This window comes from Hippocampus guttulatus, chromosome 6 (genome assembly GCF_054856545.1).
Source record: "Hippocampus guttulatus isolate MCC_2025c chromosome 6, RoL_Hgut_1.0, whole genome shotgun sequence".
NCBI classification, from domain to species: domain Eukaryota; kingdom Metazoa; phylum Chordata; class Actinopteri; order Syngnathiformes; family Syngnathidae; genus Hippocampus; species Hippocampus guttulatus.
The window spans coordinates 17543240-17568210 of record NC_141266.1 but is presented as its reverse complement, the minus strand read 5'-3'; the positions used below and the strand labels follow the sequence as shown (position 1 = coordinate 17568210).

At 43.4% G+C, this 24971-nt stretch overlaps 1 protein-coding gene across 1 annotated transcript in view; it reads right to left on the bottom strand.

The window, feature by feature from the left end:
- The window catches only part of kcnn3 (potassium intermediate/small conductance calcium-activated channel, subfamily N, member 3), a 65272-nt gene extending 48990 nt beyond the window's left edge, over positions 1-16282 (bottom strand). The window contains exon 1 of the mRNA XM_086113962.1: positions 15233-16282. Coding sequence (XP_085970088.1) covers positions 15233-16282 — 1050 coding nt within the window. The remainder of the gene's footprint in view (positions 1-15232) is intronic.
- Positions 16283-24971: the final 8689 nt, after the last annotated feature.

The following is a 24971-nucleotide window of genomic DNA, read 5'->3' as shown; positions in this document are numbered from 1 at the left end:
ATAAATTCTCATTATTACCATAATACATTGGCCATTCCACGGGAAATAAAATACAAAAATGCACGATGACACTAAACGTAAAATTATTTTTTTTGTTGTTGTTTGATGCAAAAAGAGTCCTGCACATTGATCCAATTTTATATTTAATCAACACAATTTGAAACGCGGGATGACGCAAATACAAATTTGGGACCGTACTGCTGCTGTAATTATTTTTTTTATGTTTGTATGTTTTTTTTTTAATATTTTGGGTTGAAACGAGGTATGCGTTGGCTCAATAAAGCTTGTGAAAAACTGTTGTAGTCTATGATGAGGAAACACGACATCCCAGTGGTCAACACCTACTTCACACACACACACGCACACAGCTGGAGATCACATCTTAATATTTTTTTTCTTGTTCATATCCGATTGTTCTTCTAAGCCAGTTGTCCCGACGTCAGCAACGAGTAAGATAATGCTCAAAAAGTTCATTTTGAGCGAGCCCTTGTGGAGAAATTTAACACACTCCAGGGTCGCATTGTAGATGATTTTCTTCATTAGTTTAACTACTGTGTACTTCACAGCTATACTGGAGGCACACAACGGCGTCTGGAGACGATCTTGAGATTGCGCCGTTGTTAATGGTGAGCTGCATGTGTGTGGAACTCAAAGCCTGATAATAGCCCAAGTGCACATTATCAGGTAAATGCTGAACGACTTGGGATAGTGGCAGTCAAATAATTGATAAAAAAATCTTCTCTATAGGCTTCTAATTAGCTGTGGGGGGTTGGAGGCAACAGCAGACACATTTAAAAAAAAAAAAGGTTACCAGAGCATCATCTCATGCAACTCACGGTTCTCATCCCAAAAATTTGCGCTTGAACGCACCGCACAAACAACAGCAGATGTCCTGCGACCGAGTGCTGCGGATATCAACACTGCCAGGCTTGCAGTAATATTCAAAGCCCTCTCACATCGTACATAGTTCCAATTGAATTGGAATGGAATATCAAAGTATTCAAAATGGATGACAACTGAAGAAGAGACCTTTACCTTCTATTACTGTACTATACTTTGCTTACCCTATTTTACTACACAAGAGAGTTAAAATATTTTTCTAAAAAGCAGGATAAATATAGTGGTTACTACGTCAGACACCTTATGATGGCGACATCTGTATATATATATATATATATATATATATATATATATATGTATATATGAGCAAGATACTGAACCCCTCGTTGCGTCATCAGTCGGTGAATGAAGTAATCGTGCAAAGCGCTTTGAGTACCCGATCACAAGTGGATTTTGGCCTGTTTTGCTGCCACTTCTCTTTTTGCTCCTCCTCTCCTGCTTGGTTGTAGAGGCTCTGAGAATCTTTTGTGCATCATCCCCTGCGACATGTGCCACCACATGCGGAATGACTGCAGCATATCCTAATAAAAGTTCATCACTTTTTCTCCTGTTTAATGTTATGAGCGCCGAGTTGTGCCGTTGGATGTTATTGAGTATCCAGCCTCATTCCATATTGTAATTGAACTGAGTTTATGATTAGTTGATCAAAGTAAAAGAAGTCGACCTGCAGCTCATTTCCTCTTTATTCTACATTGCAACCACTCGTGACGGCCAAATATTAGCGCACGTTTTTTTTTCCCGCCAAAACAACCTCGCTGCCATGACTACTTCAAGTGTAATGCAGCTCTGACTGCCCAAGTCAAAGCTTCACACGAGCGCGCAGTCAGAGTCTTAATTTAGTCTCTGACTCCTGAGTTTCCCCCATGAGGTGATTAAGCACAATCTGCATTGGTTCATGAATATATATTGCGAGTCAGTGTCCTGGAAAATAGAGTGTGTCAGTGTGTTATCGTGTCTCTTGCAGCTCCTCCAAAATGTGCGTGTTGCCCCAAATAAGTGGAAATGCAGCTGCATGTAAACACACACGAGCTGCCGAGTCGTCATTTTTATGTCACTCGTAATATGGGCATCATATTTTCATTAGCCGATTGAGCTGATTGCGTGGGATTTCCATCCGTCCTTCATTTATTGTGAATGAATTCAGCCCGAAAGCTTGTAAGTTGAAGTGGAGTGCACTTGTTGGGGGCAACCGGCAGAGGTGCTGTTCATTTTAGTCTCGACTAGTTTGCTTTCTAAAGATGTCCAACATGTCCACATAGCACTCTGAAAACAGTTGAGTCCAAAAAATAACCCAAATTGGGTCAAAAAGGGATCGAACCAACTGTTTGGGTTAATTGTTGAACGTTCAAACTTTTTCCAAAATGAATAACCAACAAAACATTTTGGGGTTGTGGAGTACAAAGCTACCCGTTTTGGATTTTTCATCAGACTTTTGAAGTACATTTGGACTTTCATTTATTAACTTCAGTTGATTTAAATTAATTATCAAAGCAGATTTGTTAGTTTTTATTTGTCCATTTTTAAAAATAATGCCTCGTTTTAGTTGAGTTTTTGTTCATTTTAGTATTTTTTTTCAATATTTGGGGAGTGTAAGATTAAAAAGAATAATAAACAGTCAAAGTATTGCATAATGAAGTAAATCACAATTGCCAAACAACTGTTTGACCTTCGCTGTATGGAAGGATAGCAATACCGAAATAAATACATTTTGTTTAAATTATAGATAGTTTATAAACATGGGGGAAAGGAAACAGGAGTTCAGAACATTCATATAAGCTCCATCCAGCTTTCCATTTTGTACCGCTTGTGCTCATTTGTGTCGCGGGGTGAGCTGGAGCCTATCGCGGCTGACTCTGGGCGAGGGGCGGATTAGGTACTCATTTTATTTTTAAAATAAATAAATAAACAAATAAGCAATTATTGAAAAGATAAAATGTCTCATGTGATTGAAAATCATGTCCTGCAATAATAATTCACATCGTTGAAGTGAGTTCGTAGTTCGCGGTTGTTTGTTATGAGCCCCTCCGCAAAACACTGATTTTGGCTCAAAGCTCAAGCTGTCGTCTGCTTTTTTTATTTCCCCCATTTTCCTGTCTCACTCACCCCCCCCCCCCCTCCCCCCCTATTGCAAATATCTCATTTGTGCTCACTGGAGCAAAAGTGGCTGCAAAGGAAGCGCCGCTTGTCTTGTTAATGAGAAAAATACCCAGCTCAGCGGCCTGACTGTAAACACGCTGTCACACCAGCGAGTTGCACCCTTATTTTATTTGATCACGTCTCTTGTTCTGCCTTTGTTGTTCTTAGCTGTTTTTAGTGGAGAGAAAAAAAATCAGTTTTGAGTCTGTAGGTGTCACCTGGATGCTTTTTTTTAAGTTTCAGGAGGGTAGATGGGGGGGGGGGGAAATGTATGATTGAAGCTGTATTCGTTTCGACACAATATTATCAGATTTAATACAAGGAATGTATTATATTTTTTGATTGTCAGAGATTCACTTCACAATTGTCTTTTTTATTGTGGTTGTACATCGAAGTAGTGAACAATTATACTCCTAAGTTATGAGGTAGACAGTGGTTGGAAAAAACATTCTTCCTTTTAAAAAAAAAGTGTAATTGTCTTTTTTTTTCTTATTTTCACACCTTCCATCGCTTTCTTTTTTTATCTAGCTAGAGAGCCAAAAAAAGAGGTATGGAAAAGCTTGATTTGGAGTTAATCAGAGGCGGAGGCGGAGGTTGCTGACTCCTATTTAACATCAATTTGAATGTGTTTGGTTAATTTTGACCCTAGCTGCCAACTAAGCGATAAGAGGGTGCGCACAATTTTACATTTACGTAAAACTATCGGAACGTCTCATGACCCGAGGGGCGAATGACGAGGATGCTGCATAGACATATTCTATCTATCTACACACATAGATAAATACGGTAGAGGTGCCTCTTAGCCAATGGGATGCCAGGAAGATGCTGGCTAATAGCCAATGGCAGAGCAGCTACAAGTACCGGTATGTTGCGTTCAGGAAACTCGGAGCTGCGACTAGCGTGCCATCCTCTATTTTTACCTTTTGTAACTTGAAATTTCTTTCCTAACTCTATTTTCCTGTTGAGGCGTTTCGTAACTTGAAAATGTCGTATGAAGAGACGTTCGGAAGTAGAGGTACCACTGTAGCATCATCATGATAATTATTATTCTTTTCGTTTTATTTATTTGATTATTTAAATTGACAAATAAATAAGAGTTCTAATCTTTTACATGTATGATATTATGGATAGTCAAATAAAATGAAAATAAGCACGGAACACGAAGAGCTCGGGTCATCGATTATATGAGCTTGTACTCCGGTTTCCTCCCACATTCCAAAAACATGCATGGCAGGCTGATTGAACGCTCTAAAATTGTCCCTAGGTGTGAATGTGAGCGTGGATGGTTGTTCGTCTCTGTGTGCCCTGCGATTGGCTGGCAACCGATTCAGGGTGTCCCCCGCCTACTGCCCGAAGACAGCTGGGATAGGCTCCAGCACCCCCCGCGACCCTAGTGAGGATCAAGCGGTTCGGAAAATGGATGGATGGATGCACTGACGGCTGCAAGTGTTTCAATAGTCTAGGTGGGGTTGCCAGGCAACCAGCCAAGAAGCTTTTGCGGGTGTAAATAATCAAAGGAATCACGGCTGGACTGAACGGGAGATACGTTTTTGTTTGAGGATGTTAGACCTTAATAGCAACAATAATGGCAATGCGCTGCGACTCTTTGAAGTGTCGTTTGCGTTCATGGTGGCCCTTCAATTCACAAACGTGACACTCATAATATATTATGGCGGTTCTTCCACACCAAATGAATTCAAGCATGCCTTCATGGACCTTGATTTGTCAAAAGGGCGAAAGATAAGGATCGAACAAAAGCTCCAGGATGAACAAAGGGGGCTCGCCCAACCTGGCATTCATCGTTCCAATTGATTACGAGGGGTGACCAAAGACTTGTCTCACACATACGGGTTTCTCTTATTGCTTAGCCAAGTGTATATGTGTGTTTTGATCGACATCTTGCTGGACAGCGAGCAGAGATAAAAGACAAAAAAAACAACAACAACAAAAAATCCATTGGAATCGGATGGATTTTTGCTCATGAATAATCAGCTCCACAGTTATTTTGAATTTGACTGCTTTTGCCTATAAGTACTCACACACACACGCACACACACACAGCCAGAAGACTGAAACTAAAGCCGAACATGACTCTTCACCACACTCCAATTTAGTTACATCACAAGCACCAATCAATAATTCCAATAGTACAGGGTGTCCATAAAGTCTCTTTACCATTTCAAAAATGTATTAAAAATGCAATTTATTAGTTATTTTATTCACATTTGTTCTATTGTATTCAGTGTTTATTAATGTTTTTTTTTATCACATTGCATTTGTGGTGTGGGATCATGTGCCATCGAATAATTGGTCCATTTTTCTTCAACGAGACATCAATTTCTGCGAATGTTTACCTTGACCTTTGAACTGAATATGTGGCACCACAACTGAATGACCTTTGACCAACCAGCATTTTTCACCACATTGGGGGCTGCATGTTCGTGGGTTCCTCAATCAAACATTTCCAGACCGGTGGATTGGGAGGGATGGGCCAATTCCTTGGCCGCCACGTTCACCAGATATCACTCCCCTGGACTTCTTTCTATGGGGCTATGTTAAAGATATCGTGTATCGAACAAAGATAAGGGACATTACTGACCTAAAAGCAAAGGATGACTGATGCCATTGCCACATTTGATGAGGCTATGCTACAGCGAACAGGGCAAGAAATCGAGTATCGTCTTGATGTGCTTCGTGCAACTAATGGTGCCCATGTAGAAGTGTATTAAAAGAGGTAAAAAAAAAAAAAAGCTTTCATAAACGCTGAATACAATAGAACAAATCTGAGTTAAAATATCTAATCAATTGCATTTTTAATACATTTTTGAAATGGTAAAGAGACTTTATGGACACCCTGTATATAACGTAAATCCAAATAATCCATTCCAGACATGAAAAAAAATCTCTCTCTAAACACACACAGTATATATGTATTTCCAGTATACTCTGTTTACATCTACTGTATATACGCACAGAGAGAGAGAGAGAGAGAGAGTTAGAGAGAGAGAGAGAGAGAGATGCCTCATTACAGGGGGAGAAATTTGTAGCAGTTAGCAACAGGACCTGAGGGATGCAGTGGCCCTCAGAAGCCTGAAGGTGCCGTCGGGGAGGGGGAGGAGGACCATGACAATGCGCAGAGGGGGCACAAGTACTGGAGCGGTTGATGACTTCCCCAGACAATACTGTATGTACGTCAACGACAGGCTAGTTTAATGCTCTGCCGCATTTGTTGTTGTTGTTGTTGTTGTTGGAGCGACCGGCGGGCTACCGCAAGAAGGAAAAAGGTCACTCCGGAAATGTCTGCCAGAAATGTCATGGATGCAGGGGTGTGGCCAAGGCAAGCAATGAAGGGAACCTGCTGGGGTTGAAATGACACCACCACCCTCCACCCCCGCCTTGAGGAGATGGAGACATATTTCGGATCCCGCAGGGGAGGAGGAATATAAGCACCCTCTTTCAGTGTGGAGGAGACGACGAAAACACCAATCAAAGTGAATCGCCATCTCCACACAATGAAAGATTATCCTTCGTAGGATGGTCACGTAGTTCCCTAAAAGGATGGACATGGAGGCGCACAACATTGTGGGGCGACCACGTCAATATCTAATAGAATACGAATCACGATGAAACGCCATCTCCACAAAAACGGAACATTATCTTGACTACAGTCCGTTTCCATCAGTGTTTTAGGCATTGACGGCATAATTTCCATGTTCCACACAGGCGCCGAACACGCAGATACACAGCCAAATAAAGTCCATCCATCCATCCATTTTCTGAATCGCGGGGGGGGGGGGGGGTGCTGGAGCCTATCCCAGCCGTCTTCGGGCAGTAGGCGGGGGACACCCTGAACCGGTTACCAGCCAATCGCAGGATACACAGAGCTGAACAATCATCCGCGTTCACACTCACACCGAGGGACAATTTCGAGTGTTCAATCAGCCTGCCATGCGTGTTTTTGGAATGTGGGAGGAAACCAGAGTACCCGGAGAAAAGCCACGCAGGCCCGGGGAGAACATGCAAACTCCACACAGGAAGGCCGGAGGTGGAATCGAACCCGGTACCTTTGCACTGTGAGGTCGACGCGCTAACCACTGGCCCACCGGGTTGCCCAGCCAAGTAAAGTAAAATATAAATTAAAACAGACAGACAGACACGCAAAGGTGATTTGTGAAATTCAAAAAAAAAAGTGGGACACCTATCATTGAAGTCTGTGGGACTGAAAGGTACACGTTTAAATTTTTTTTCTGTTTTTGATTGCCTGTCAGGTGCCCGGCACCTTGCGTGTGACGTCATTCCGGTAAGTCTGTTCTCGAAGCCGTTTGCCTGTCGCCGACGACTCGAACAGAATTGGCCGGCCTGAAATACTGACGACAGCTTCCCAATAGACTCAGCCGACTGACGATGCCCGCCTCTGCTAAACACACCACATCGCGTAGCGCGAAATGTCAAAGTCTAGTCGTCCACTAATTGTCGTTAATAGCCTCTAGCCACATAAACCTTGATTCAAGAGTTTGATTCCTTTCCCTCCGTATATTTTATTACATCTATTCATGGATTACATTCCTCAGCGCTCCGCCACACACGCGCGCGCACAGGCACAGCAGCAGCCATCTTGTACTGTATGTGTCTATTGACAGGTGATGTTGACAACAGCTGTGCATTCCCCCAGAATAGCTTGTAGTGTTTCATCAGCAGCCCAGAGACATGTCGCGGTGGGCCACCGAGGAGCAATGCGGGGACTTCTTCCAATGATGTATTGATCTGACAGGCCTCACGCTACGGTCCCGAGTGGACGTGTAGCTTGAGTTATTCTCAGATAGAAACGGATGTCAATCTGCCAAGCTCTCACTTTAACATGTCGCTGGAAAATCCCAGAGTAGAATCTCTTAAAAGATGTCTCTGATTGCTGCTAGGCTCGATGTGAAGATGCCAGGCTTGCTGACAGTGAAAAGTGAGCCCAGGAAAATTACAGGTGAAAACAACTCTGTAGGGTGGAACCCAATCGAGTTTCGACATCTGTCTAATTTGGACCAACATCAAGATGATAATTTGACCTAAATTCCAAGGGAAAATACGCCTCGCAAAAGCTCAGTTCATTTTGAGCTTTTCTTTTGATTGATTTTTTAAAATTTTTATTTTACACGTATTCTGAAAGGTGTGGGTTTTTTTTCTAAATATAAAAAAAGCAGTCTACAATATTGTAGTTGTATATATTACATAATCCAATAGAATGAAGCGAATTAAAAACGTGCATCACGATTAACTCATTGCAGCTCCTTTTAGTGTGCATAATTTGGCCACCAGGCACAATATAATAAAGTCATGCACACACAAATGAAGAATTAGTTGGTTTTCGCAAAGAATTGAGAATATATTTTAAAATGGACAAAAATCCACTTTTTTTTTCAAGTGAAACAAAGTAGGCAAATATTCGGTTTGTAATTAATATCTATATTCTTGTAATTGTTATGGGACCCCCCAAAAAAGGTATTTAATTTGTTCAATTTTTTTTCTTAGTCGGCCGATTAATCAGTTATCAGAATTCTGCCAAAAACCGGAATAGGGCTCCAAAAACCCATTATCTGTTGGGCCCTAGAATACATGCCTGCGAGCATCATTATTTTGTTTGTCAACATGTGTTGCTGCACCATTTGTGTTCCACTACCCATTGCTTGAAGCGTTATTAACAGGCTACTCCATTACATGTTAGCATTAAGCTAACAGACTTTAAGGCGATGTGATGTGGTTGTTTTAAATACACGTGAAATTCTCTCTGTTTCATCTTTGCATGAAAACAGCTTCACATCTCCGTTTCAACGACGTGTTCACTGTCAAAGATCTAACGTAAATAGAGATGTAAATGCTCAGTTGGCTTGAATTAATGACACAGATGGCATACTTTGTCCACCTATGTTTGAAAGAAGGCTTATCAGCTCATCGGTTAAGGCCGATAACGATTCTGATCATTTGAATCAGGGTATGTTGAAGGAGCGAGACATCTAAAACATGCTCCTCAAGGACCAGAGTTGGACACACTTGTTCCAAAAGCTTCATGACGGTGACAGTCTGACCGTAAAGCAAAAATATTTCTGTTTCAATTAGTTTCCATTGTCCCATCATAGGAGAAAATATGATGTTCGACCTTAGAGGCACCGCCGTATTCTACATATGTCAAATTTAAATAAGCTAAATAAGATTCATGCATTATTCATGGTAACTGAAGGGAAATGACAAAAATAAATTGGCCATTGTGCAATAATGAACAAATCCCATTGCTGCAACTTCATAAAAAGGAAATGGACTCTTCCTTGGCCCGTGCCCTCCACAAAAGATGAATGGAAATCAGTTGTGCAGTTTTGGCGAGCGGTAATAAAGCGAGCTGCGAAAAACTGCAGACGTGCGGCGTGCAAACAAATCAAGTCTACAAAGCCTCCTTTTGCATGAAAAGCCACAACTGTGCCGGAGGGCCCCGTTTTCCCCTTTCCATGAATTATTTCATGGTTCAATACTGCAAACTGTTTGAAGGCCCGGCAAATTATGCGATGATTAGAACACAATCCAATCATGTGCAATGCAAACTTTCTGATAAGCTTCGATTTCGTTTGATGACAAGGCGATACGAAACGTGCATAGCATAGCAGCAAGCCGGAAGAAGGAAAGTCAAACAGTCGTCTGGGAGCTGCGGTCCTTTTACTGTGTGTCGCTGAGAAGCAACGTCTAAAGAAGCACCAACAGATGATGTCGCTCCTTGGCGATGAGCATTGTTATTGCTCCCCTACTTTTATCAATTAACTCAGCCCATCAAATGACGCTCGGTAACAATCGCTCTCCTTTTTTGTTCACATATACCATTTATATGGAAAAATAGTCTACAGTAATACCGGGTTTACTGATGATGGTTTTTAAAAAATTTTTTTTAACCCTTTTATTGACAGCGGTCACTACAGTGGACAGCTTATCAGGTGATCAGGTTACAGGTTATCATTATTTGTGCGTGAAAGGGTTAAAATAATATGCTGTTGAGTTTTTCCTACACAATATTAAGCCTAATGTTTTCTTTTTAAATCTTGCACACAAAAAAACAAAACAAAACAAAAAACCTAAAACTAATACAAATTAAAACAAAGCATTAAAATAAAAAACTAACAAGCATTGAAAAATCAGTTGAATAAGGCAAAAAGACGTCCGGCAAAGATGTCAGGTAAATAACCTAATTTTTTTTTTTTTTAAAGTCTGAGATAAAGCAATCAACAAGTTCAACTAACAAGCACGTTCTGAAAACTAAATTAAAAAAAAAAAAAGTTTAATTAAATTCCAAAACTATTGTAACACCATCAGATACCACAGCAAACACCCCTTTGGACAGTGTCAGTCCTAAATGAGCATTATTATCTCCATAAAACCACATATTGATATTAGATCTCATTCAACCGTGTGTCCAGACCAGTCAGTGTGTGTCCAATATTTGCCCTCTTCCAGGAACAAGCATGCGTACACAAGCAACACACCCTCTTTAGTTCCATTCTTATTCTTCATATCTATTTCGGGAGGCTACACGGAGCAGCTGGACCTGCTCAACAACAATCAAGCAATGAATGCAAACATTAAAAAAACAAACAAAACACAGTGGTCAAATGAAATACATTGTGCTCAAATAAATTATGCCCGCAACGGCATTGACCGTAAACACTGACGAATCCGTTCGTTCCGATCCAAGTTCCTCATGAGTTGTCAATAAACAACATAAAACAGAGCGCCTGAAAGGCAGCATCCATTTGCGGTGTGCCATTTGAGGCAGTGCGCCGGGATGGATGGCGCATACGGGTGAGAGATTATCAATAATCAATAGTTCAATCATCACCGAAGACCAACTGAAAAGTTGCAGCTCGAAGCTGCTCACCTCCCATCCGGTTTTCCCATTTGGAAGCCATCGGTTACAACAGCGTGCAAACTTTTTTTTCCATTCGTTTAGCCAGTTCAAGTGCCTGCACAAGTCAAACTTGATCAGTGGTGGGGTGGGCAAACTTCAGTCCCGTGAGCCAGAGCCCAAAAAAACAAAGAAAACCTCAACGGAACGGTTACTTAATAACCCCACACATTGGTATAACGTATGACTATTAGGGTAAGGCCAATTAATCGTCCAGCCGATTTAATAAAACGATATTAGGTCTAAAACAGTCAAATCAAAACAGTACCGAGTGTCTTCATTTTTACAGTGATCAAGTGGTTCGCACGTCAACCTCACAGTGCAGAGGTTGTGAGTCCGATTCCGACTCCGGCAACCTCCTGTGTGGAGTTTGCATGTTCTCCCGTGCCTGTGTGGCTTTCCTCCCTGTACTCCAATTTCCTCGTTCATTCCAAAAACATGCTTGGTAGGTGTGAGTGTGAGCGTGGATGGTTGCACGTCTCTGTGTGCAATGCGATTGGCTGGCAACCGGTTCAGGGTGTTCCCCGCCTACTGCACGAAGACAGCTGGGATTGGCTTCAGCACCAGCCCCCCCCCCCCACACACACACCCATGTGACCTTAATGAGGATAAAGCGGTTCGGAAAATGGATGGATGGATAATAGTACACTAAGCAGTCGCTGATGGTGTGGTGGTACACTCGCCTGACTTGTGTGCAACAAAATATAGGAGCTGCTGGAAAGGCAGCCACTCACGCGGCGCCATTTCGAAGTCAAAATAACAAAAATAACACAACACAACACATAGGACACAGACAGTCGTGCAATCTTCACCACTTTTCTGCATACCCTTTGTTGTCTGAAGCAGTTATAGATGAAAGAGGAGAGGATCAAAGTGTCCTTTCACCAGTGGATCAGAGACGTCATGCTGAAAATGTGCCCACGTCTGCTACAAGCTAAGTTTTGAAAGCAAACACGAAGCTCTAGCGTCCATTGACGAAAAAGAGATTGGCTCACATCTCCTGTCCCATGTAAATCCACTTCAATTCCAAGCTGCGACTCCCAGTTCCACATCCGCATCGGCGCTCCGCGCTAACGCTCCTTTCTTCTCATCGTCGGCTCCTCAAGCCTTACATCCATCCAGCCGCAGACCGTTCAACAGCACCGATCTCTCCGCTGAACAAAGCGGGGCTGTGAAAAATGCTGCCCATTACAGGCGCAAGACACAAGCGCCCCGGGACAGTCCAGCAACGACAGTCAAATGGCGCCGACATTCCTCCCAGGCAAAAACAGTGCTGGTATACCCATGCTGCCGAGAAGGCGCAACCACCAAGCACAGAGTCTCCTCCTTGATGAATGTCGTGACCATAAAATGCTGAAAAAAGTCCACATCAGGTCCACACGACGTAACAACAAACACAAAGTGACAAAACAAACCAAAAAACAACAAAAAAAGCAAGGCTCATGAGAGCACTTGCCGACGGCTGCCTACTCGGGCGCCATCTTGACTTCAAAGCAAGTCAACGGCTAGAAACATCTGCTCCTGTAATTTAAAGTGGCACACACACTGGGGACCACATTTCCCATGATGCAACTCTACAATATTTTCATTGGGTCCTTACGGAACAAACATTTTCCACCAGACCATAGCATCAGTTTGTTGTTTCCCACAAGGGCAAAGGCAGTCGATAAAGCAGTTCTACACCCATGAAACTTGGAAAGGAAAAAAAAAAAAAAGCCAAGCCGACTCGGGGGACAAGCCCCTCCTAGCACCTCTAATCATGTCCACAGCCTTGTCAACTCTCGTCTTTACAACTGCGACTGTCTCCTCCTCGGTTTCACTCACAAGTCCCTCCATAAACGTCAACTGCTCCAGAATTCCGCTGCAGGTTTCATCACAACAAAACTCTCACTTTCCATGACACCCCCCCCCCCCCCCCCATCTCAAAACAACTTCACTTGGCACCTGGCCAAACTCACAATTCAATTGAAGTTGCTCCTTAACGCCTTCAAGGCCATTCCCAACCTTGCCCCTCCACACCCGTCTGACCCTCTCCGCATTCCTCCATTCATTTGACTGTTCCACCTGCCCGTCTCAACAACACTATGGTATTTAATTGGTTCTTGCCATTTCAAAATGCCAGACCAGACACAGTCTTTGTCTTTAACCCAAGTGTCTTTAACCCCCACTGATGTCGACTCGCCAGGAAACCAGAGACGACACGTCTTCAGTTTCTACGTTCCGTGCTGTTATTTAAAAATGTCAAATCTTCATTTGGAAGCCTTTAAGCCAAGTAACCTCAGTTCACATGACGTCAAGTGGCCGCTACACCACGCTTCCTATAATGCAACATTACCGTATTTAACGTCTACCATTATTTAATAATGCTAAACCCATCGTTCCAAGTCTTTAGTCCAGGGACTGCATGTCCTAAAATGCAACTATTCACATCTACATCATACTATTATTTCAAAATGCCAATCCCCCGGTTAGTAGTCTTTAGGTCAAGTAAGCCCTGGTAAACCTTCTTTAGCTTATCCAGACAGCCATGACTATAGCCTATATATTAATAATGTAACTCGACAGTATTCCCCTGAAATCTTTGCGAAATAAACCGCATCCCAAATTTACCAAAATCCAGTTTCTCGGCTCCAAGCCTGTCATGATCCTGTTCTTCTGCGTCTCCAGCAGGTGGCAGACGAGGGTCTTTCCTTCAGTGTGCACACCTGCTGCCAATTATGATCAGCCATGTATTTCAGGACTGAAAAACTGCCTGCCGTTTGTCGGATTATTTTGACCTAGTTGCTGCTCTTGCTCTTGTCATAGTCATTAATGTTCCCTTAGTAGCCCGTTTTGTTTTGGGGGGGGGGGGGTTAGTACAGTACAATAAACCTGCAGTACAGTCTTTGTTTTGTCATTTGACTGTTTTTGTTTCACCTGTGAATCAGATTCTTCACAGTTCGTTGGTTTTCTCGATTTAACACATTTCTTGCCTTTTGCTAGCGGTTTTTTGTTACTGTATTGTTTTTTCCTGGTTCTTATTGACGAGAGATTTCTGCTCATACTTTGTCGGTGCACTATTGTTTTTGTCAAGATTTTTGTTACGGAGTTTCGTTCGGTGTCTCTGTTTCTGGGATCGTAAACATTCGGTTTGTTTCAAACCTGACAAAGCCATGTGAAGTCATGACATACATTTCCCATGATGCAGCCATCCAATGTTTCAGGGTAGACACAAAACTAGTGTCAACTGCAGCCAAAAGTGACAGCCAAAACTGCTTTTGAGAGTCATTGTGCACTCTCAAAAGCAGATAAACCACACAGACATCACCTAGACAGCCATTACATGAGTGTACCTATCCTGATCGATAGAACAGAAATCTAGACTTTCCGCAATACAAAATGACTGCACAGTATTTCATTGATTCTTTGCTAAAATAAAGATCGTTTAAAAAAAAAAAAAAACGTCAAACTCTCATATTCGAGTTTCCAAGACAGACTGACGAATGTCATGACAGCCACAACGAGAAACTCCATTCGATAAAATGCAACTCCAAAGTATCCTATCGGACAGCCAGTACATGATACAAACAACCATTCACACCTACAGATAATTTAGAGACTTCAATGAACATAAACATGCATGGTCTTTTTTTATGTGGGAGGAAGCCGGAGTCCCGATGGAAAAACCCACGCAAGCAGGGGTAGAAGATGCAAACTCAGCCAAGAGGAGAGCTTGCAATTCCCGTAAAGCAACAGCACAGTGTTTTATTTCACAAGTGCGAAATAGACACATGTCCAATCCACAGGTTTTAGTTGTCGAGCCAAGTCACAAACCAAATAAACAAATGAACAAAAAAAATAATTACAGAAACAAAAGACAATACTTTTTCCATAACGCAGCTCTACAGGACCCTTGTTATATTTCTATTGGTGCAATTTTCCCAAAAAGAACCGATCAGTGCCAAGTGAAATTTTGTGGTCATCCTCAATTTCTGTATCAGGTGCTATGAAAGAAACGTCCAACATGTAAGCATGTGCAGTTATGTTTTAAGATATGAGACACAAACAGTATGTTTTCAAAGGCGCTATATATATATATATATATATATATGGACACATTTTCTTTGGTATTCTCCAAACTTCAGTGAAATTGAGACGGTAGGAAAACACGAGTCGAATGTGACAGCAGTTGGAAACACACTACTTCTTTGGACCTGTTGCATCGCAAATAATTCGACCCGCATGTTCTGGACAACATCAAGACAGGATGAGGAGACATGGTCTCACCTTGGTGTAGACACCCCAGGACAGCTCCGTCTCGATCACCATGACGACAATTCCGAACATCCCGAAGATGAGAGCGTAGTCACTCAGTCGCTTCCTCTTTTCGAAAAGCGCCCTGCGATGGCCGAGTTTGTAGCCAATGTTTTGATTCTTTCGTTTGGGGGCCTTGGTGCCGGTCCTGACCCCGGATCCCACTGTCCCGGAGCCACCCTGACTTGCGCCCCTCCCCGGTTGCGCCCGGCGACTCTCCACCAGGGCGTGGTTCTGGTGGTAGATGGACATCTGGTTGGAGGTGGTGTCGCTGATGTCATATCCTGCCCTGGGGTACGGCGAGTCTTCTTTCGACGAGATGACAATCTCTGGGGGGCTATGGATGGGCGGTTGACTCATGGAGGACTGGGTGACCGACGAGGTAGGTGGGGCTTCCCGCTGCCGGTCGTGACCCCCGGCCGCGGTCGCCCCGGCAACAGCGGAAACCCCGCCCTCTTTGGTTTCACTGCTGCTGTCCGATTCGATGAGGTTCCTTCGGGAGGCGCTGAGGCGGCTCAGGGGCTTCATGACACCGCCGGTGTACTTGCAGGAGCTCATGGCGATCTCGGTGAACGGGTTGCTGTCCCTGCGGTGGACCAGGGGACTGGCCTGCCTGTGCTTGCACCCGCGCTCCCGGTCCCGGTCGCGATCCATAGAGGGCGAGTGGGAGGTGTAAAAAAGGGCGTTGTAGATCGGAGAGTTGTCCCCGCTTAGGCTGTGCTGTGAACCCAAGCAGGAAGAGAGCGGGGTGTTGGTGGGGTGCAAGGCATTCGGGATGGTTGGCGGGGCCGCCGTCGACAGCTTGGGCAGGGACGACGGCGTGGCGGCGGGGGATGGCGACGGGTTGCTGCCATTGAGGCGGGCAAGGCTAGATGGCGCTGTGTGATTGGAGTGGTTGGATCCCGGACCCTGGGCGCCGGGGGCCGCGGAGTGCGAGATGCCCGCAAGTGGGAGGAGAAAACGCTGGTCTTCTTCCTCGCTGCCTCCGAGGAGAGCCAGACTCAGGGAGGGGCCAGGCTCCATGGTCACAGCTCTCACCGTGTACCTCTTGTCTGGAGGAGACAAACACAAACAATTACCGTGACGCCTCTGAAGACGCGAGAAGCATCAGGTGGAGCCGACCTGGGGAGACTGGATCGAGGAAATTATACACAATCAGGGTGAGAAGCAGAACATTACTCATGCGCGAGCAATATTTACTACAACATGTCAGGTTGTTTCAGTAGCTGGGAGATAGATGACTCCTGGAAGAAGCTTAGGTGAGATCCAAACAATAACCTACTTTCTTCGTGTGACATAACCAGACCCCCTGCCACATTTCCTACCTACCGGTACCTCTTTTCTTCCACTCCCCCAGAGCAGATGTGTTGAATCACTTGGTTGGATGAAGACAGATCACCCCACTTTTTTCTTTTTCATGTTGTTACAGCCATGCCATCATCCTCTTTCATCCGCTTTCTCTCTGTGCGTCTGTCTCTGTGTCTCTCTTCCCCAGCGGTCGCCTCCGTGCATGAGGCGTCCTCCACAAGTCCACCAACCCGCCTCTCGAGCTTTGCGCACGGCGTCCCGACACTCCAACGCCCCCTCGCCTTTCCTCCTCTCTCCTCTGCCCTCCTCCTCGTTCGACGCGCTTCACTCGGCGTGCTTCCCCATCCTGGGCGAGCCGTCCGCGGGGATCCACTTCGACGACGACGTCACCGCCGTCGGACACGGTGGTCGCTCACGGACGACGAGCCGTGGCGAGATGTGTCAGTCAACCTGTGGCTTGCGTGTCTCTCTCTCTCTCTCCCAACCAACAGAAACCACCTTAAAATGTATGCGCGCACGTCGGCGTGAGCCAAGTGATTGAATACGTGCGCTTCCACTCAATCGCCGCACGGCGTGGACGCGGATGAGCGTCTCTCACTCTCTCCTCCAACTTCCCTGCCCTCCCTCCAACTCACCCCACCCCCGCTCGCTCCCATTGGATGGAGGCAGAAACAGGTGGCCACGATCTGTATCCACTGTGTGGGACATGCAATTACACAGGATGGAATATTATATCAGCGTCATATTGTTTCATTGGAATGAAGTCGACCATCATGGCCTATTTGAATATGAATCGCTACCGATTTGTACAGAGTGCGAAGTCTGCATTTTTAGCCATGTCATTAAAATACATTTGGCATGAGATTGCATTTTAGTTTATTATTTATAAAGTAAATCACATAGTCATCAAATGCATTATATCAGAACGTAAATAAAATATATTTTTAAAAAGTAGACGCCTCCATTGTGGTTTCACAGACTTTTTTTTTCATTCCACTGATGACGATTATATGGTGGCAGAATAAGAGTTGACACTAAATTTCACTAAAAAAGAAGAATAAAAACAGAAAATACTGTGTTTAAACTCACCCGAGTTTTTTCTTGATTCCTGAATGTCATTCCTCTTTGATCCTGCTTTTTACGCCTATGCAAAGCAACGGCTGCAGGTTTATTTTATCATGTAAATCTTTGGGGATTATTTATTGAACTGTTTTTTTCTTGTTGTTGTTTTGTTTTGTTTTTATATATAACTGCGTGATGACAAATTTGTTCGTTCAGAAAAAAAAAAGATTTGTTTACTGTAAACAGATGGATCACCGGTACGCTGTCCAAATTTTTGTGTCATTCATTCTCTCTATATATTAAAGAGCAGTATAATACAGATATATGGCTGAACATAGATGCTCTCAACACCTCAAGTTCGCCACAGTGATTAGTCAGTCTTCACACAAAGGATAAAGAATATATGCCTCTGCATATTGTTATATCATCTGTCACACTTGTGTTGCTCAAACATATACATCCAAATATCCATTGCTTAAAATATTAAACACTGGAACACTGAGAGCCCATCTATGATGTTTCCCAGGAGACTTAAAGGCCTAGTTAGTTGGCTGCTTTAAATACACAACATATAGTTCTCCTTATGTTTAGTTTGACGGTAAATTTCAGATGTGAGTGAGAATAAATTTGCAGGATTTCTCGCTATCCGCAAAGTTCCTTGCCACCATACAGGGCAAAAAAAATGGTCGTATATGTACCCTGCGACTGACTAGAGACCAGTTCAGGGTGTAGTCCGCCTTCTGCCCAAAATCAGATGGGACGGGCTGCAGCAATCCTGTTCAGGATAAGCGATGTTGAAAGTGGATGGATGGATGTTCAGCATAATCCGGGCAAATGAGACCGTGCTACCTGGCTTTAATGGTATGAATATGACGGGCGTTGAGCGCGCGCTAATGTTCGTTGTAATCGGATGAGCTCAGCTCTCAAATTTGAGGGGGAGTGGATTAAAGAACGTACTGATCACAGGTCAGCCTGACGGGCGTCAATAACGCGGATCAAAGCGTATAATTACAAGTATTAGTCATGTACACAATAAACAGACATGCAGAACTTCTTCCACGGTGAGTCACTTCTTTTTTTCGTTGCTGGTTTTAATGTCACGCTCGCATCACTTCATGTGCTGTTTCAGGTGGGAGGAATTAGTTAGAGGCTTGTTTCTACACTGCATGTGTGGATTCATAATAGGGCAGTAATGGAGAGTAGCTCATAAAGGTCAAAGTAAGAAGAAAAGCTTTTGTATGGACAATAGGGTGCAAATGATGGAAAATGAGGGGGAGGAAAGGATGTAATTGCAAGCTTTGTTAGGCTTTATTGGAGGGGGGGGGACTATGATGCACGCTCATGATGATATTTTGAGGATGTGTAAATATGCTATGAGGTTCTTGATTAAAGGTACGAGTTGTGCCCTTTAGACATTCAAAATCGGATTTTCAATCAGTCAGCTGTCGAATAGGTTTGAAACCTGCTGCTGTTCAATAAATCACTGCATTGTTTGGCTCCTGAATACATTAAAGAAACCTACGCAATGCAAGCAGGCGTGGGCATGCCATCAGTACTGACGGAAAGTCTGTCAATCCGTCACTGACCGCCGCCTGTTTTGCTGAAAAAAAAAAACAACCTGACAGACTAAGCACTAACAGAAGTGGGCGTGGTTTCAATTTCAAAGAGACACCAATCAGGATCCAATCCATCTGACAGCCCATTTGAACTAAGCTTCAGTGTTACATCTTCGACTACAGAGGTTATCTTACTGCTGAGTGGTGTTAATGCAAAACCAATATTCACTTTTTTTCTTCCCCAAAAATACCAAACCCAAAAACTCTTGTAACATTTTCAAATATAGGAAAAAAATTGTGTATAGGTGAATTTGTATCCATATTTTGATTCATTTTAATGCTTTAGAAAACATTTATGTCTGAATTTTGGGGGGGCTTGGAACGGATTAGGGCATTTATATGGAAAATGCGTCTCTACTTACAAAATGTTGTAGTTACAAAATTTCCTCCAGAACCAATTAATTTCGTAAGTCGAGGTACCACTGTACTTCTTTTCTTATTTGTGACCTCATCCTTTTAACGTCATGTCTTGTATGACTTTTTTTTCAATTTCCAAAACTAAATTATGTTACCAATTATGTTTCCTTGCCCCAATAGAGAACCAAGACATTGGTAGCTGCACATGCATTCTTAAAGTATAGAAATGGCGTGAAGCTAAGAAAGCGCATTGTCCCCCCAGGCCCCCACCCCCCCCAAAAAAAGCAACAAAAACTGAGAATAAATAGAAAAATGGCTACCAGGGTAACATTAGGTTTGACGGTAAATTGGAAAGCCACATGATGTATTTTTGCAGCACGTAGGTAGTGAGGTTAGAGGGCAGCGCAAACAGATGAGACCGCTCAATAAAAGGGGAAATCCTCAGTCACACCGCCCCCCCCCCTCCCCCAGCGACTATCCACTATAGGTCCGCTGCACGGCGTGGGAGAAAGTATATGATCAAGAAAGTGACTAATGGCGTACAGTGAACAAATCGTCAAGTGGGCCAGCTTGTTGCCATGGTGACTCTGGTGTAAACACTAATGAACCTTTTCCTGATAGATTATCTTTCATTCAAAGCTGTTTATTGCCAATCCCAATTGAAGTTTATTGTCAAACTAAACATAAAACAAAGAGAATCACTCGTGTGTTTAAAATGTCATCACCTCAAGAAGTATGAAGTGGATTTTTTTTTTAAAATCTTGCAGAATAAGAAAATGAAACACAAAATTATTCCTCATCCGGTTGACCACAAGTATGCACAAAAATATCAGCGGGGTCACGTCAATCGACTCAACCTGCGGCCCGAGACTTGCCGTTGTGCTTATTAAACGTCAGCCGTTGCATTATGAGGACTGGATGGGCTGACCTGTAATCTACAACTACTGCCAGATGGATCGCTATGCATATACAACCCATCCATCCGACATAGTCAAGGGCTGTATTATTGCTTTTCATAAATCTGTACCTGCGATGAAGACTCCCAGCATTTCTTTCCGTCCCTGTTTTATGAAACCGTCAACACAATACCCAAGGAAATGAATAGTGGATTATGGTGCTTGCATACACATTCCCCACCCCACCTCCAAACATCACTGAAAATGAGCATACACAATATGATATCCAGGTATTGGATATTGCATCTAAACTCACAAGGTAGTCAACATCATACGTCGTTATTGAGGATATCAATTTATTATGATGTATTTCTTATCATTATTCTATATTAAAATCTTACCGCTGTCCCCAAGAAAAGTACTGTACGTCAAAATCCAGTATCGTGAGGGGTTTTTTTTTTCTTTTTCATGGCTGACTATCATTCTGCAGCGTCAGCAGACAGACACGGAAGGTGCGTTCAAGTGCGCAGACACACACATACGCACTTCCCGTCACTTTAACATTCCGGTCGGATTTCTTCTAAGCTCCCTTAAGAGATGATTCAGATGTCCTTTTTCCTTTCTTTCTTTCTTCTTTTTTGAGCAAGCGTCGGTGTCTACACCTCCATCACCCCCCCCCCCCCCCTGCAGTGATAAGACCCTCATAAGATGCCGTGTCCACATCGGGCCTCGTTTAATACATTGAAACCCTGGTGGAATGCTGTCGTGGTGTCACATGTGATTGAAGAGGCCAGCGGTCTAACTGTGGCTGCGACGAGCGCACACAGCTGTCCCTAAGCCAATATTTACAAGTGGCGCACAGGATAGCTGCGCTCCCCTCAAAAAGTCAGCGAGATGGTCGAAATTTATGCAGGGTTGGCGTTGAGAGATGACTGCACACGCTCCCCCCCTGTGAGTCAGCTGGGCCCAAACCGTCAGCCAAGTGACGCCATTGGTTCATCTGACTCACATGTCACGCCACAGCTACTGTCACGTGACTAGAGTTTTACATTTACCAAATAAGATTACCAGGGTCCATATCACTATAAAGATAAATAAATAAACTGCAGTTTTGGCACACGTTTGGTGATAGTGACTCACAACAGAGAATGAGGCCTAATTTGTAGAAAAATGCATGTTTGCAGACTTCAGGTGTGAAACTCAAGGTCTAGGGGCCGGATCCGGCCCGCCGTGTCATTTTATGTGGAAACAATTCATGTGTGTCAACTTCCATCAGAATTGCTAACATCTGTACCGAAATGTCAAATTTTCATGTGTCATAAATAACATTGAGATTTTGCAATAATTTTGTTGCACACACCTCAACAATAATTGAACAAGCAACAAATAAAATGTCAACTGATATCAAAGCTAGTAATACATCTATTTGTTGTGTAGAAGTAACAATACGATGTGATGATTAAACATTTTCATTGTCGTCGCAGCCCCCTACGGGGTAACACGTCACTCCAAAGTGGCCCGCGACAAAATGAGTTTGACACCCTTGTTGTAGACAAACAAGGTATCCCAAAAGACATTTTATCATGAATTACAAATAATGAAGCATACCCTATCAATGCTTTGGTTTCATCAAAACCTTTGCCCAAAAATATTCAATACATTTTCAATAGTGTTTGCCCCTCAACGGGGTTGTGATTAACTGAAGCCGTTTCATACTTTGTATTGCCCAAATGTAAAATGACAAATACGGACCTATGAGCTCATACATACACATGTGTTTATGAATATATATTTTTTAACCTATCCTCAATTTTCCACTTCAAAACTCACCTATTCCCCGTTTTTATGCTCAGGGCAAAATATAAAAGTATAGTAACTGCTTGGGCGCCATCTTGGTGCCAAGGAACTATGTTGAAGTGAATTGAAGACTTCTATTTAGACAAATGCAGTGCTTTGAGACCATCTTGCAGCATCTATAGGCATTTGTCTAACCTTTGTTTTCAGGGGGGGTGGCACGGGGGGGGGGGGGGGGGGTTGTTGCGGGTTTTCGTTATTGCGGGCACTGAAATATCTATTCCCACTGGTCACATTTAGTGAATGACAGGTCCATGAAGTGGCCATTAAATTCAGGAATTATGGACAAAAAGTTGAGCTACTATTTGTACTCTCTTTTTGTCCAATTTGTAACTCTGTGAGGCTTTCTTACCCCCACCGCCTCGTCTTTATTAAGCGTATATGCACTTACAAGTTGCTGTGATCTTGTGTCTTTTCACACTTGACTCCAATGAGGCCTTAGCACGCCCCGCTCAGCTTCTGAGATATTCCCCCTTTCCCTCTTCTCATTTATTTCCTTTCGAGAGCATCGATTGGCTCCTCTAAGCACTCGGCTCTGGACTAATATTTCACTCCAAGACCCCCCCACCCCTTCCTCCTACGTGCTTGTTGCCTCACTCTTCATCATTAGTCCCACTCTCAAAATACTTGACTTGGAAAAAGGCGGCGGCGGCAGGGGGGGGGGGGGGGTAGTAGCATTGATTAAAACAAGCTCTCATTATTGAACAGATGCATGCATAGTGGATGATAAATTAGTTTGGGGCTAATAAATACATGAGAGATTATACAAATGTTAACTGCTGCGTGTTGTTGACTTTGTTTTCCCCAAGTGTCTTTAGGAAGGGGTGTTCTAATAAAATTATTTATGAGTGACATGACTAATTAGCTGGTAATATTGCTGCCTTGTCTCCTGACAGGAACAACGATTGCTCAGCTATGAACAAGCTCCAACTGTTAACGTCATTCAAGATCAGGGACAAATTTAGTCATTTGGTGGCTCAAGACTCCGGTTACTGCACTAACAAAGGTTTTTTCACCTCAACACAAGGTCTTCAATGATAATGTACTTTGATTATTATTATCTAACAAGTAATTCCTAAACTGCAATTGGTAAGGAAACGAATCAACCTTTCGACAGTTTACAGTTTTCACCACTTTAATACTCACAAGTCCGTGATGAAAATAGGCCGTCACTCATGTCGCTCTTCCCCTCCTCTCTATTACATCTTCATCGGCTGTCACTTCTGGCAGCAGTGCTTCCGCAGCTGGCAAGATTGTTTGGCTCTGGCTATTGACGGTTGCGCAGATTCGGTGTCACCCTGAACAAGTTTGGTCATAGGTTTGATTAAAAAGAAAAACAACAACAAAAAGGGAAAAATAATCCTCTCACCTTCTCTCTTCGCTGAGTTAACTCGTCATTGTTGTTGTGCCAACGGGTTTGAATTATGAGTGACTAAATCTTACTGAATCAAGTCGGCACATGCATAATTAAGAAGATGGAATGGTTCACTGCATGAAAAGAGAGGGCGGAGCGGTCAAAGCGATCACGGTAGATGAAACATTTTGACGTGCATTTAAGAACATGAATTAAGATGACAACAACTGATTTTAAATCAGAAAAAAAACCTAACAGTTCTTACAAAATGCTCGGGGACCCCTGTATATGTTGTGGCCCCCGTTTTGCCGAATGGCAAATCTTTCCCTGTTCAATATGACAATGGTACTTCCACTTGTCACGTAGAAACGAAACGACGTGAAATTAAAATGTAGTGTTTCACCAACTATACCGAAAGTGACAGAAAATAGCCTTTTTTTTTACACGAGTGACAGACAAAAACGGAGGACTGTAGAACGCAAATGTATTGCGTCGTTCTCCTCGGCGACTACCTACCACCCATTAGCGAGGTGCACCTTCCTATTGACGCGTCTCTTTCTACACGAGCGACAGATTGCGGGATCCGAGTCACAACGGAAGACCCAGCATTCAGCCTGCCTATGCCTTTTACACACAGCTCAGTAAAGGGGGGGCATTGCTATCACTGTGTGCCTTTTCACACCACACAGCAACGCCGTTTCCCTAGAATCAGCTCTGTTCGGTGGCATTAGCATGTGAATCAATGATTATCCAAGAGTGCTTTTAACACATCCGGGAATGAATACATTTTCACAAAGGCATCGTTCTACGGGGTTGCCAACTCTGGTACGGGTATGGAATTTTCCTCCCATGGCGCCAAGTTTTAAATCTGTTGCTATACCCGTGCTTACATTGTACGATTTCTTTTAGTAGCATCGGTGTTCAAAGTTTGCCATGCAGATACCGCAGTGATGGCAAGACTTTAGCACTGAGGCCCACTCAAGAAACCCCTGGACAAGAGTTCTTGTTAAAGCATCAATAACATCATGTCACCTCAGACCTGATTCCACAAGGTCTAGTTCTACATTCCCACGCCAAGCCAAACTGCCCCGTTGGTATGGAAGCATCACATCCTTTCAGTCATCTTTCGGCATCGTGGGCTAGCACATAGATTTGACACAGAGACGGGCAAACCCTGAAGGTTACATACAATAGCGCGCCGGGCTCCAATATTGAGCCCTGAGGTAATGAAAGCACCCCGCGCCTCAGGGCTTAGCAGCAGATGA